The sequence below is a fragment of the Seriola lalandi genome, unplaced genomic scaffold, assembly GCF_002814215.2.
Source record: "Seriola lalandi dorsalis isolate HSWRI2012SDOR001 ecotype SW California unplaced genomic scaffold, Sedor1 jcf7180002054795, whole genome shotgun sequence".
Taxonomy (NCBI): Eukaryota; Metazoa; Chordata; class Actinopteri; order Carangiformes; family Carangidae; genus Seriola; species Seriola lalandi.
In genome coordinates, this window is record NW_019525348.1 from 5,471,320 (window position 1) to 5,485,320 (window position 14,001).

The window sequence follows — 14,001 nt, forward strand, 5'->3', positions numbered from 1 at the left end:
CCCCCCCCCCCCATCCTGTTCCCGTAGAGACAACATCAGACTGCTAAGAGGGTGTGAAGAGAAGAAAACAAAATGAAAGAATTAATCCAAAACTTACATCACCATCTCTCGGTCACTTGTGTTTGCAAATTACTACTTGTTTTTTAATATAATACATTGTCAAAATGTATACAAAAATAAGGTAGCGAGTAAGACTGAGTGTAGAAGAAACACATACACTCATGAGTAGGTGTATGCACGTGTGTATGTGTGTAGCAAACTCATATTCAGCTGTCCTCAGATTGTTTGAATCATTACTTATTCCTCCCATCATTATGAGCCATTTTATTACTCCTTTCAATGAAGCAGATTTAACCTCTATGGCCATGAGCAGGCAGTCTGATTACAGTTATTATTTCTAATAATGGGTATTGGCTCTGGAATCATTGGGTCTTGTACTGTGAATAACTGGTTATGCATGGCTAAGCCGGGCAGTGTTGGCCTGCATGAGATTCAATATCCGAGACGGTTTGGGTCTGCACTCTGTCCAAGGCCCCGCTCCTCTATACAAAATGCAATCTGCCTGCAATCAGGAAGGACACTGCTGTTTACCGCTTGACAGTGCCACCACACAGCACACGGCCCGTGGTAACCCTAGACAGTGACAGGCACTGGTGGGCGCAGGCAAGACACAATCAACAGGCTGGAGTGAAGCTTTCCAGTGATGGAAAGCCTGTAGTGTTTGCAGGACATATTCCAGTGGCTTTTCACAGAGGATGGAGAAGGCTATCTCAGATAGATCTATCTGGAATGCTCACTCTCACCCTAAATTAATTGAATGTCAGTAAAAGAGAAAGTGAAATAGAGGTGAGAGAGTGACTTAGACCTTTGTGTTAGTGCAGTGGTGGGAGAGGCTGGGGTTCACAAATCAAGCCCTCAACTTCTCCAGAGAACAGCCTTAATCAGTGACGGTGTGAGCCAGAGAAATATGGGGATTATAAAGACAGATTATTCCACGCGGTCAACGGAAAAACATAAATGAGGACTTTGCACCAAGAGCAGAGGTTAGTGTATATTGAAATGGCTGGCTTCATAATGGAGCTCAATTGGAGAGAGTGAATATGAGTAAAGGCTAAAGATATGACAGCCCAATTAAAAGAGAGAAACATAAAAATTAAATGTCTGTTTTAAAGGGTATTTTTCCTCTAAATATTGTGTTTTCTTTAGTCCGAATAATACAATATTTTTCTTATTGTGAACAAAGCAGAGACCAAAAATGTGTAAGCACATCCAACTTACCGAGCCTGTGGCCAGTGTGTTCCCACTGAAAACGTTTTAAAAACGGGTCACAAATATACAGTCTAAGTAAAAGTAATTCCCTTAAACAGCTGGGCACTTCAGTCTTCAACAAATATTACTCATACAAGAAAAAGTGAATTTGTTGGGGACTATTTTCAGCTGCAGATTATCACACATTTGGTGCAACAGTGAGTATTTACAGCAGCAGGAAGGTGTATATGGGATTGATGCAAAATAAACTACGGTGCCCATGTTCATTCATGATGGAACATGTCACAGAGTGCAATGGTTTGGCTCACTGATGTGTTAAAGCTTTGGGTAACAGTGGATGTCGACAGCACAGAGGAGTATGATATGTTAGGCTTTGGAATACAAAGATAATGCTTTTCAAGGCATTTGTTGACAACAAAAAAATATAGAATATTAGCCTTATTATTTACAAAGCTGTTTTGAAGCACAAACAGCTGCTACTAACTCTAGCCACTCACTATGTTAAGCTAGTTCAGGTGCAACTCAGATGTATTCATAAGTAAAAACAACAGTTTGATTTGGGGGAAATAGCTACACAGCTACACTGGCATATTTGGGTTAAAAGGTATGAGCATGGATGTATTAAGGAGAAGTGGATACCACGTTCACAGAAGGTGTCCCTTTCAGTCCCATGAAAATTTCTCACTGGGCACATATGTCAAAAATGTTAATGTTAGAATGAACTGTGGCTGCTATCAACTCCTCCATCATGGCCTCCAGCATGTGTTAGGCCACTGGAGGCTCCCTTCCATGCCTGAGGACTGCCTGTTCAAAGTGATGCATATGTGATAAAGTAGATCCTATGGACTGAGCCAGCAACTGATTCCAGAGGAAATCTAGTTTGGCAGACAGCAGACAACAAAAACAACGCTGACCACACTAATTCAATACACAAGTATACAAATACACTAAACTGGACGAAGAGCATCACGATTGAACACCAGTCAGTCAGACTCTCAATCAGGTCAAATCAAATCATATCAAATCAAATCAAATCCAAGCAAATCAGATCTTGCCTTCCATCTCCGCAGTGGACTTGGCTGCGTTGTCGTCGTCTTCTTCTTTCTTTGTAGCAGGTTGCTCTTCCTTTGCTGGAAAAAGGAAAGCGAAGCTGTGATGCTTGTTAAACTACAAATTGACATGACATCAGTGTCTTTGCAGACAGGTGATCACACCCACCCGTCTGCAAAAAAGAAGGCTGACCTGCTGTCTTCAGTTAGATCAGCGTTGTTAATGTGTTTACGTGTGAGTATGGTTGCCTCAGTGTGTGTATGTGCTGTGGACTGTGAGGCTCCAGTGATAACATTGTATGTCCAATCTGTAATACGGCACACAATCTCAGTCCCAATTTCTCCTCACTGCTGTTCTGCTTATTCTGTGCTGAGAGATAAATTTGCATATATTCAAAACACTGACAGGAAGAAATAAAAAACACTTCAGCATGGAAAACCCTTATTGTGCATTTATAGTGTTCCATCTCCCAACCATGTAATTTAAGACTGGCTGGTAACCCCAAAAAAACGCAAACATCTATGTTTTCATTTTGTTATTCTGTCATTAAATCAACCATCCGGGTTTCATGAATTAAACTGTCTTGCTCATATCTGTCTGCCTCTGTGCCCAGTGAATATTTTGCCACATACAATAAGAAATCATCAGAGAATCACCTGAATCCTTTTCAATTAAAGATTAATATCTGTGATTGAAAACTTACGTACTTCACACATTTGGATGTAAGGATAACAACAAACACATGTACTCTTATGTAAGTACCTTTGTCTTCCTCTTTATTTTCATCTTTGTCGATGTCTTTATCTTCAGCTCTGTCATTATTGATGTCCATATCTTCCTGTTTCTCTTGGTTCTCTTGGTCCTCCGCAGCCTTCTCTTGATCTGGCTCCTCGTCTCCTAAATTCTCTTCTGTAGGCACACAAACATTGAAATATAAAAAAGTTCAGAAGCATTCAGGCATAGGGAGTTCAAACCTTCACATTAAATCCTGTAACACGTGGCAGAAAAACAATTCTGTACTTTATTACTGCTGACAGAAATCTCTCAGAAACATTTTCACACCAACAAGTGCTTTGTTTCCACTTTGAAAGGCATTGATCTTGTCAAAACAGAAGGAAAAACGCTCAGACACAACATTTTTCTGAAGAACAAGTGCTTGACTTAGGCAGTAAATGCAAGTTTAAATGTATATTACTTGTAATGATTGGTGTTATAAAGGTGTCATTTGGTTATTGCCAACCTGTATTTGCTAGGGTGTGGTCTCTAAAGTCTGAAGACAAATTCTAGTTATTTTGCTATAATAGCTGTATATTCTAGGTATTAGTAGTTAAAGAAACAAATTGAACATAAAAGGAATAGCACAAAGCAGAATGTGGAGGAGCAGAGTAATCTGTAAATAAACATGCTAATAAAGGTGTGTGCAGGTTAGGTTATAAGGTTATATTTTACAAAGTAACCAAGGCCACATAATTGAACAACATATTGATCTGTTTTCACCTGCAATACACACGCACACACACACACACACACACACACACACACACACACACACACACACACACACACACACACACACAATGCAACTGTTGCATTTTTTGGCAGAATTAGCCAGCAGGTGTTGTTTTTAAACTGTATATCTTTGCTCCTCCTAGGTGATACCTCTATGTTTGTGTCTCATGAGAAAGTAATTACATATCTCAGGTCTTGGATTGCATCCCAGGGCTGCATTTGCTATAACTCTCTCATAGAATATCTACAAAATTCATGTTCAGAGAGGCTCTATCTGTCAAATCTTTGTCAATGGGATGGGATTTGAATAAAACAAAAACAGAGGAGAGGAGAGGCGAGGCACTGCTCACTGCCAGTATGCAAATTCAGAATCTTAATTATATACCAGCAGCATAGAGGATATTCGGAAAAAGAAAAATGGTTCTAGCTCCAAGTTAATGGTTGCCCCTTTGCAACACACACAGTTCACTTAAGGCTCTCTCTGTCAGCACAATAAAACACATCAGAGTCTTGGGATCTGTTATACTGATGCATTTAGAATTTTTTTATACTAGTTATTCCTTTACTGCTAACAACACTGATCGGGGTAGATCTTTAATCAAACTCTGAGCTCAAGTGAAAACCAGAGCAATGAGCTGCACGTCGCTCAGCTCCTACTATTCCCATCTCATCTACAGATAAGAGTCAGATCAATCTGCGCTCCTTCCCTCTCGGTAGCGAGCGATGTGTAGAGTAGTGACAAACTACACACTAACAGTAACCCAAAATCACACCCCCCATCCATGCTGGAGCCTTGACTTGTAACTGTACCTGGGTTTTGACTTGCCATCTCCACGTCTTCTTCTTTTCCCCAAGCATCTAGAAAAACAGAAGAATTCAAAAGAGTGGAAAACATTTGAGTTCATTGCTAGAGCCTGGAGTTGAATTGACTTGGCTTTTGATATCACCTCAAACAGCCTTTTCATTCTATCTCTTTGTGTAGCTTTGTCTTTGTACTGCAGTATGAGAGCAATGGAACCACAAAGACATGCATAAATTAAGTGACAGAAAAGAAGGGGAAAAGAATGTCACTTCTAAAGCCATACATAATTGAGGGATTTCTTTGTTCCAAGCCTCTGTGATAAGAGTACTTTTCTTTAGTTAGAGTAGTGGCATACAGGATGGAAAGACTGAACTGGAGCGAATAGAAAATTCAATTTTTGATGACAAATGACATCAAGAAGCACTGGTAGCGCCGAGAGGCTCAGAACATGTGTTAATGGTCCGTAGAGCTACATTACCATTGTCACCCTCTTCTTCATCACCTGTTTCCTCTTTACCTGAAAAAGGGAGGGAAAGGAATCATCAACCAAACACAAACATGCATGGGGATAATGCCAGTCATTAATTCTGAAAAACAAAGCTACCAGTAATACTAATGATCACAAACTGTTCAACTCTAGACAAAAGATTCATCTTGTGAGAGCTGGCATCACATTTTAAAACAGCAACGTCCTCCTGTTTCGGTAGCCTCACTTTCAAAATGTGCTTTTATATAGAGGAGTTTTCATTCAGTTATCAATCAGGGAAGCTCAAACATGATGATGGGTTTTTCTGTCCATGTTATGGGTAAGGAAACAAACTACTGCTCTAACTAATAACATTTGGACAAACCCTTATTTTATTTAAAATGCAACAGCTAATTTGTTAGCTTTGTTAGGGTTAGACATAATCAGCTTTATGCTTCATTTTTTTAAGGATTACAAACTGATCATTGTTACAGTATATTCTTGTTACAGTGAACAGGTGTGCAGCAGGGGATACTTATAGAGCCAGTCTATAGTCATGCTAGCAGCACTGTCAGGCTGTCATTAGGTTTAACGGTGCTTCGAGTTAAATGTTAACATTGGCATCCTAACATACACGCAGTTAAAAGGTAGCATTATGCTAAAAGGTATTATTATGTGTTAACATGATCACCCTTGTAATTCACAGTGTAAACATGCTAATCTTGCTAACTTGTATTGAACAAAAAGTTCAGCTGAAGTTGATGGGCTATTTGGTCATAAACCAAATTTTTGGGACAAATGAAAAATGTATCAGTATGATACTATAATAGTATTATGTAGTATAGTATATCTAGGTAGTATCACTATGATACTATGAAACATACAGACGTAACATCAAATTTAGAGTCAGGACAGCATCTGCCCAACTTCAACTACCCACCTACTGTACAACACTATAGCAAAATTTATCTAAATTATGCACAAAAGACAGATTTTAGAAGTGACATCAAACAACTTTAATCCATGCATCATATCTGTTACCCCCACCCTATTCAACATTATTGTCGCTCTCAGAAATTCTTATGCACGAACACGTGCACACGCACACACACACATGCACACACAAAAACGATGACATTTGGGACAAATTGAGTAAATGAAAGCCATGACACCAATAAGAGAACATGCTCTACAATGGCTATTGTGCAGCTTCCATAATTGCTTTTTTAACAAGCTGCAGAGAGAAACCATTTTTTCATATCTATGCAATTTTGCCCTGCACTCAGAACAATAAAAATGCCAGCCTCTATTAAATGGGAAAAAGGCCAGTTCTACCAGTGCTGCATGTTTGTCTCAAGTGCCTCTGTCCATCACAGAGAATGCTGGTGACACACAGTAGATGGCAATCCTTTCTATTAATCATGACTGGCATTTTGAGATGGAGCCACAGACATGGGGCTGAAAAGAATACTTCATTGGGAAAAACAAGTTAAGATTAATGCTTCGCTGGCCATGAGGTCACCCTAAACCTTTCTTCCGCGTTTAAAAATTATGCGTGGCTGTTGAATCTGTCTAAAGTGATCCCAAACAACAATATATCAGATACGACAAAAGGCTGAATGTAATTTCCTCCCTGTTATTTGATCATTCGTATTTGGCTTATTGAATGGAACAGTATTCAATTTGTGATAAAGGATGCTATAAGGGACAGATTGTGGGTAAACACACTGATACACGCACAAAGCAGACAACAAAAGATTCTATGTAGGGCAGATGTGATTTATAATGGCTTCAAGTTAAGTTCAATTAGAACATTGTCTGTCCATGAAGTAAAAACCCAACCAGCCTCTCCACCGGCCCGCTCACTCAGGTGCTATAAACAGCAGGTGGCAGCATTGTCACAGCTTTACTCTACCTGATACTCACTGTACTAAACTGTCTTCACCATGAATCAGAGTCTGACATACTTCACACAGAGGGGCTCCAGCCAAAGTCCACACCGCAGCACTGTTGGTGTCAAATCTCCCATGAATTCCACTTTCAGAAATATGGCGAGAAAACAGGACATTTCAGGTATTAACCTGCCCTCGAGTTGAATGAATGACAGTACTGTAGTGTGTTGAATAAAATCTTAGTCTCACACACACATGAATAATTTATTTATATAAACATCAGATCCAGAGGTACAGTATCACAAAGTCTTTAACAATTTAGATGCTGATATTCAACCTTCCCTGTGTGTCCTACTTGCATGACCGTCGAGTAAACATCAGCTTCAGATAATATTTTCTATTTCTATTTTGTAGGAAGTAAAAGCAGAATTTCATATTCAGGGCTGAATAGAAATGTGAACAAGTTAACTTGCACACGCACACACACTCTCACTTACTCACACACCCACACAGTCTAGTTATGCTATCTCTTCCCCCAGCCCTGCCTCTCTTATTCCTTCCATTAAAGCCAAGTGGAGCAAAGGACAAAAAAGAAATTTAAAAAAAAAAGGGTGAATTTGAAAAATTCATGAGACACGTGTAAAGAAAAAAGGGCTCAGAGAGGACCAACAGCTACCATTCAAAGACCTTTTGCATGTAAAATGTGTGTTGGCAAGCACAGTGCAAGTGTGTTTGTGAGCGATGCTTGACGGTGTGCCAAGGTGTAAAGGATGGCATCCCATGGAGAAGCTAACTGTCTGTCCACACATAGGGTTATTACTCTGAAAGTCCATCGCCGCTCTGTGCCATCTCTCACCATCTCCCCCTCTCTTCTTCAGGTCTTTCCCAGAAAAAGCTCAAGCATGCCAGGCAAACCGACCCAGCCAGGCATTGATTTCTGGCTCAATGTTCACATTTTACTGTGCCCTGTGACATCCACTAATCTCACTAATACCAATCTGATATCAAATAATAGACACTGTGGGGCTGCTTGCCAACTCAGGTGTGCTTTAAAGAGGCCACACTCCAACCTGGACCTTTATGCCAGCATTCAACTCCATGTCTCACCCCTCCCTCTCTGTCTCTTTTTCTTTCTATGGCTCACAGCATCTGCATGCTGTGCTTCTGTTTCATGTGGATTACATCACAGCACCACACACATAGCTCATCTCTCACACACACACACACACACACTCACACACACACACACACACACACACACACACACACACACACACACACACACACACAGAGCGTTAATCTATGACCCTGGTTTACAAATACACTTCGGGGTTATTTGTAGTTGATTGTGATTTTTCTTCCTCTTTTGAAGAAGAGTGGATATGCTGTTTTTCAAATCTGAAATACTCCCCTGTTCACCAGCTACATTTGTTTTCAAATTTTAACTTTGATTTTACAGCAATTTAACATTGACAGGAATGTTTTGTGAATGAGGAACATTTATTAGACATGAATGAGACACTAAGTGCATAGAAAAGATGACAAGAAAAAATGATAAAACTAAAAAAAAACAACAAAAAAAACAGTGAAATGACATTTAAAAAAATAGAATTAGATAAAATAAATTTAACACAGTCACACAAAGTATGATGTGAATGTGTTTTGATGTTGTCTGATGTTCGAGAGAAGACAGAGAGGTTGCTGTGTTGCTTGATTGCTTAGTTGTACCACAGGTTATGTGCTCTTTTATCCAGTAGGGTGTTTGTGTTAATTTTGTGCTTTTCACTAGCAATTGTTGCGTGTGGGACAGAGTAGCCCTATAATTACCTCCAGTCCACTGTAACCAGTGTATTTATTGTGGAACAACAGTAGAGAAAGGCTTAATGCTCTCTCTTTATCAGTGCTGTGGCTAAAAGCCCCTCATGCCTGACCCATGGACTGGGGAGAGTGAATCCCCTGAGGAGTTTGATGGATGTGATGGATCACACTGAGGCACATTGACAGACACACTCCACCAACTCCACTGCAGTGTAATTTATTCTAAAAAGTGCTCCACATATTGACTATCACAAATAGATGACCTGCTTTGCTGGCTCTTTAGACACGATGGTGAAATATGGCGTGTTTTTGTTGAAACGGGATCTTACACAGCTTTACAGATGTGGTATCAGACTCTCGAGCGTCTTATAATGTCCGCCTCACGTACAGTAGCTGACAGTGTGGTTTTGCAGCTCGCGTTTCCTCTAGACTTTGCTATCTTGACATCTGAGTGTTGTCTATGATTAATCCGTCCTATGTGCTATATCGAACCAGTCCTAACCTTTACAGTGCAGGCAGTACAAAATCATTTCATTCTCCTCCTGTGAGAGAGGTTGTCTCAAGGACTGAGTGTTCCCATGCTAGAAAGCTGTGCCAAGGCCTTTTGTGAATGGATTAGTTACTATTAAGCTGCCGGGCCTGATAAATTAGGATTTATAAAGATTATTACAAAATACTTATGCCCTCCTAATGCTGGTGATTGAATTTGTGAATCATATTGAATTACTGCTTCGGATTATGGAAAGGTATGTTGAATAGGCGGGAAGAAATGACTTATTGTGCTTTGTTTAACAACACAGTATGTATTGACGTCCTTGAAGTGACTGCGCTATCTAGTCCAGCCTCTCTCAATCAGCGAGAGGAGCCGTTTCCCTAAAGAAAACAACCGTGACTGCTATCTTCAAAAATTCCCTGCAACCTTAAGGCTTGAAGACAAATGGATGGTGTACGATTTTAATTGCCTACTAACACCCTCCAGTGTAAGAATCTAATTATCTTTGGTCCATCGTATCGGAGAAGCCTATAATTGTTTCAATATTACACATCCAAAGGGGCTGAAACTGCAGAATAGCCAGATAATGGCTTCTTAAACAAGTTTGCCTCTAAGAAAACATTCTTTTAAAAAAGACCAAGCTTCATCTTGTATTCATTTCCCCAAAGAGGAACTTGGCACCAGAGAGCAAGAGATTACTGACCAAGAACACACTCCATTACTTCATACACCCAAAACAAATATTTCTGTACACACATATCAATATACAATGTTCCCTCTGCCAGTAACGGTGTTCGACATGTTGTAAACAAGCAATCCTCATTAATAACATTAGAACACACACACACACACACACACACACACACACACGCACTAATGAAGGCATACCTCTGTTGTTATCTTCACTTTCCTCCTTGGTTGTGGATTTCGTAGATGGAGGTGTGTTATCTATAAACAGACAAAAAAAAAATGGTCATTTACACCACTTAGGATGCAAAGGGCATTCCGTGTTGTCAGTTTGAACTGTTAGCTGGGAAATGGTGTGAGTGAAGAGGGCTTTTGGCATGCCAAACCCATGGTAGCAGTTCTTATTCTAACTTGGCCGTTCTGTCTCAACTGACCACACTACAAAAGCCTGTGGGAGAACTCCATGGCTCTTGCGTTGTTTGGTTTTATACCTGCCTGAGAAAAAAAAATGACTCCTGTGAGAGAAAGGGGAAGAATGCGAGGCTTTGAGACCAACTCCAGAGCTCAGTCTGGGACAAAAGCACTATTCCATGTGAGAATGGTAGGCGTTTGAACCTTTGAATAGGCTCCAGGCTGTACTGATTCAAACTCTGGCTGATGGAGCAGAATAAAAGGCCAGTTCTTGGCACTGGCGCAGAGGCCCATCAAACAAGGCCAAACTGGACCAGGGCAGGGCTGGCATGATGACACAACAGAGCTAGGAATTATCAGGGTTATTTCGGTTGGCTTGATACGGTCTGGTGCTATGTTATTATACTGTATGCAGTGTAAAATAGCTGGTGAGGAACATGACAGAAAACAACATAGTCGCTCAGGCGCTAACAATAGGGCAAACACACAAATGCTGTTCCTCCTAGCCAAGCCTTTATGATTTAGCCATTACGTGCACATTGTTTCACTCTGGAATATCACATTTTACTGTGCACTTATAAAACAGCCCTTTTATGTTCACCTAAAATAGAATCTCATTGGAAACACAGATGCGTGTAATTGGCAAATCATGGGGGTGACTTTGGGAGGAAAAACATTTTGATAGTACCCTGCGTTCTACATCTATGGTAATCTGAACACTTCCTTCGACAGACAGTAAAACTAACATTGTTCTCTGCTTAGTTGGTTGCACGTGTACTGTGACGTCTTCGAGGGACGAAGCAGTTAGACCCTGGAAAGCCCCTGGTCTGAATCCCTTTGTACTCGGAAAGAAAACTTGCCATCAAGTGCTTTCCAAGACCTACTGTACCTTAGAGAAAACTGCTAGAGGCAGTACATTTTATCAAACATTTCATAAAAATGACATTTTTTGTTGACCGAGGAGAAATAAAGCAACTGCTGCCTCTCTTTTGGATCTATTGTTCCTGCTATTCAAACAATACACACACTTCCATGAGGTTTTCTGTCCGTGTTATTGCTTATTCAGGACATCAGTGCACAGACAAATGTCAATAGTTTATCCCGATAAGCAGTATCTGGGAGTTTCAGGCCGTGTGCCAAGATGGAGCGGTGATAAAAGCATTATGCGGTGACAGTTGTGTTTGTGTCATCGTCTGGCGCATGCTGCGCAGGGACGTTGCTCTGCTGTTTCTTTGTCACTCACTTTAGGTGGCTGAAGGCATTGTGCCCGTAAGCCAGATGGAGAGAATGGTGTTGGGAATTAGCTGTGGATATAATCTCTTGTAATGTAATGTACTCACATGAAGTATTTTTAACTGTGATGTGTCAGACCCGGGATTCAACTTGTCACCGAACGACTAAACATTCAGTTTCATCGGCTGCATAAAACCTAGCAAATCACTGTCACGAGCTGAAGCTACGCCACTCACTCAGCCTCTGTGAGCTTTAATGGAGGTGTTAAGGTGAAAAGGCAACCATGAAATATTCTGTCACTCACCTCCCTTCAGCTGGTCCTCTGTAACCTCCATGTCATTGTCTGGCAGAGGGGGGAAAAGACAGCGTGTCAAACCATGCTATTTTATAATGTATGATACAATGAGTCATCACAACATGTCTCCTTGATTATAATGTTAGAGCACAGTATTCCTTGCTGCTGTGTACTCTGTCTGCTTGAACCAGTCAACAGTGAAGGCAGAACCTACAGTGTTTCCTCAGAATGTGATTGAAATATGAGTTTTATTTTAGGAGAAGAAAAAAACCCCAGTCCATTCACATGTCCAAAAGCCGGCTGTTGAAACTTTTTCACCTCCTCCCTCCTCATCACACCAGCTGCCATGCTCCAAAATCATACCAACAACCTTCACAGCCTCCCTCAATTCCCCCAGCAGACGGCCTTGGATCTAGAGAGTTATTATGCCAAATGACTGTGTATGTGGGAGTGTGTGTTTCATGGGACATTCTGTTTCAATTAAATCTATACTGGTATGCTCGGCATAAATGACACAAAACCTCCCATTTCCTCAAATTACAAGGACTGAAGGCTGGGGTGGACCAAAAAAAAAAAAAAAAAAAACCTTTGATTTTCTCTCCTTTTCTCTATACGTCTATTGTAAGAGTGAACTAGAGGTGTTTCTGGGTGTATGAGTTGAGTTGCACAGTGTGAGATGAGAAGGAGGCTTTGGATGCTGCTTCAGGAAGAACTGCAGAGTGAAAGATGGGGAGGGAGAAACTGTGGGTGCCTGCTCGCAGCTCCTGAATCCCATCACACAAACACACTGATACGCTCAGACCTCGCACAGCTCAGCATGCCTTAAAATGCTTTGAGTCATGCCACTATATGTACAGTACGTGTGTGCTTTAATGCGCATAGTTCATACTGTATGAATGGAATACTCTGTATGTGTGTGGGCACATGTATGATATATATGTGTATATGGCTGTGCATGAGTCTGAGCAATGATTGCACTGTGGTTAACAAGCAAAAGCAAGTGTTAGCTTGATGAAAAGCTGTTGTCATCTGTTCTGTAGAATTGTAACCATCAGAGCTCCCTGTGGATCCAGCGACAGGCTTTTCTTTTGTATAACACTGAATAAAAGGGTACAGTACATTAATCTAACCCTGCTTGGGGAAACAAAGGAAAGGCCCACTGATACTGTATAACAATGGCACAAGAATGGAAACATGGGTGGAAACATGGGGTGTCTAAGCTACTGCCATGTCCTATAACATTTATACCACTGCACAAGAGTGCATTCCAATGTATGTGATGTGGTCAATACTAACAATATATGACACCTTTCTTTCTTTCCTTCTTTCTTCCTCGGGGTAAAGACAACACCAGGGTTAAATTCACACAAAAGATTCTCTCATGACTTATTATACAAAACAGATAAGAAACTATCAGCTATCATAGTTTGACATACTGGGAATTCTCATTTGCTGTCTGTCTGAGGGGTAAATGAGAGGATCGATACCACTCTCATATTTATGCGTGAAATAATAAACTATAGCCAGGATATGTGTGTGTAGCTTAGCATAAAGACTGGTATCAGTGTCCAAAGGTAAAAAACAGCTACCAGCACTGATTTAAACACCATTAATTAACAGGCTATATGACCCAGAGTCTTTCCACCTGACTAATAAAATTGTCCAGCTCACAAACCCATGTAAAACCATAACTTGAGTTTAAGGTTTTGTATGAAATAAACATATGATATAATGTGTTTATTAGTGAGCTTTAGAGATGCCGGTAAAACTTAAAGTACTGATGTTTCTTGACAAGAAAGTGAAACCCTAACCCTTTTGGGCACATTTTTCACTTACATGTTGGAATAGCTTGCTAGTATGTGAGGGGTGGAGTGGACATTGTTAGATTTGAAGTTTTGAACTGAATTGCATTACAGCCTTAAGTCCTAAACCTTTAACTTATCAAAAAGGACCTATGCCTGGCCAGTGCTGTACATGTTGATAAGCAGGTAGTCAAGATATGTATTTGCACATTTTCTACACATCTGTGATTTATGCACAAACGTGAACATCTTTACATGTGACCAGCTAAAGCTG

At 40.5% G+C, this 14,001-nt stretch overlaps 1 protein-coding gene across 1 annotated transcript in view; it reads right to left on the bottom strand.

Moving 5' to 3' along the window:
* Positions 1 to 14,001, bottom strand: part of LOC111669484 (uncharacterized) — a gene marked incomplete at its 5' end in the record, with an annotated part of 37,083 nt that overhangs the window by 17,803 nt on the left and 5,279 nt on the right. Inside the window, 6 exons of the mRNA XM_023425798.2 lie at positions 2,325 to 2,399; positions 3,082 to 3,228; positions 4,639 to 4,686; positions 5,109 to 5,147; positions 10,188 to 10,247; positions 11,935 to 11,973. Coding sequence (XP_023281566.1) covers positions 2,325 to 2,399; positions 3,082 to 3,228; positions 4,639 to 4,686; positions 5,109 to 5,147; positions 10,188 to 10,247; positions 11,935 to 11,973 — 408 coding nt within the window. The remainder of the gene's footprint in view (positions 1 to 2,324; positions 2,400 to 3,081; positions 3,229 to 4,638; positions 4,687 to 5,108; positions 5,148 to 10,187; positions 10,248 to 11,934; positions 11,974 to 14,001) is intronic.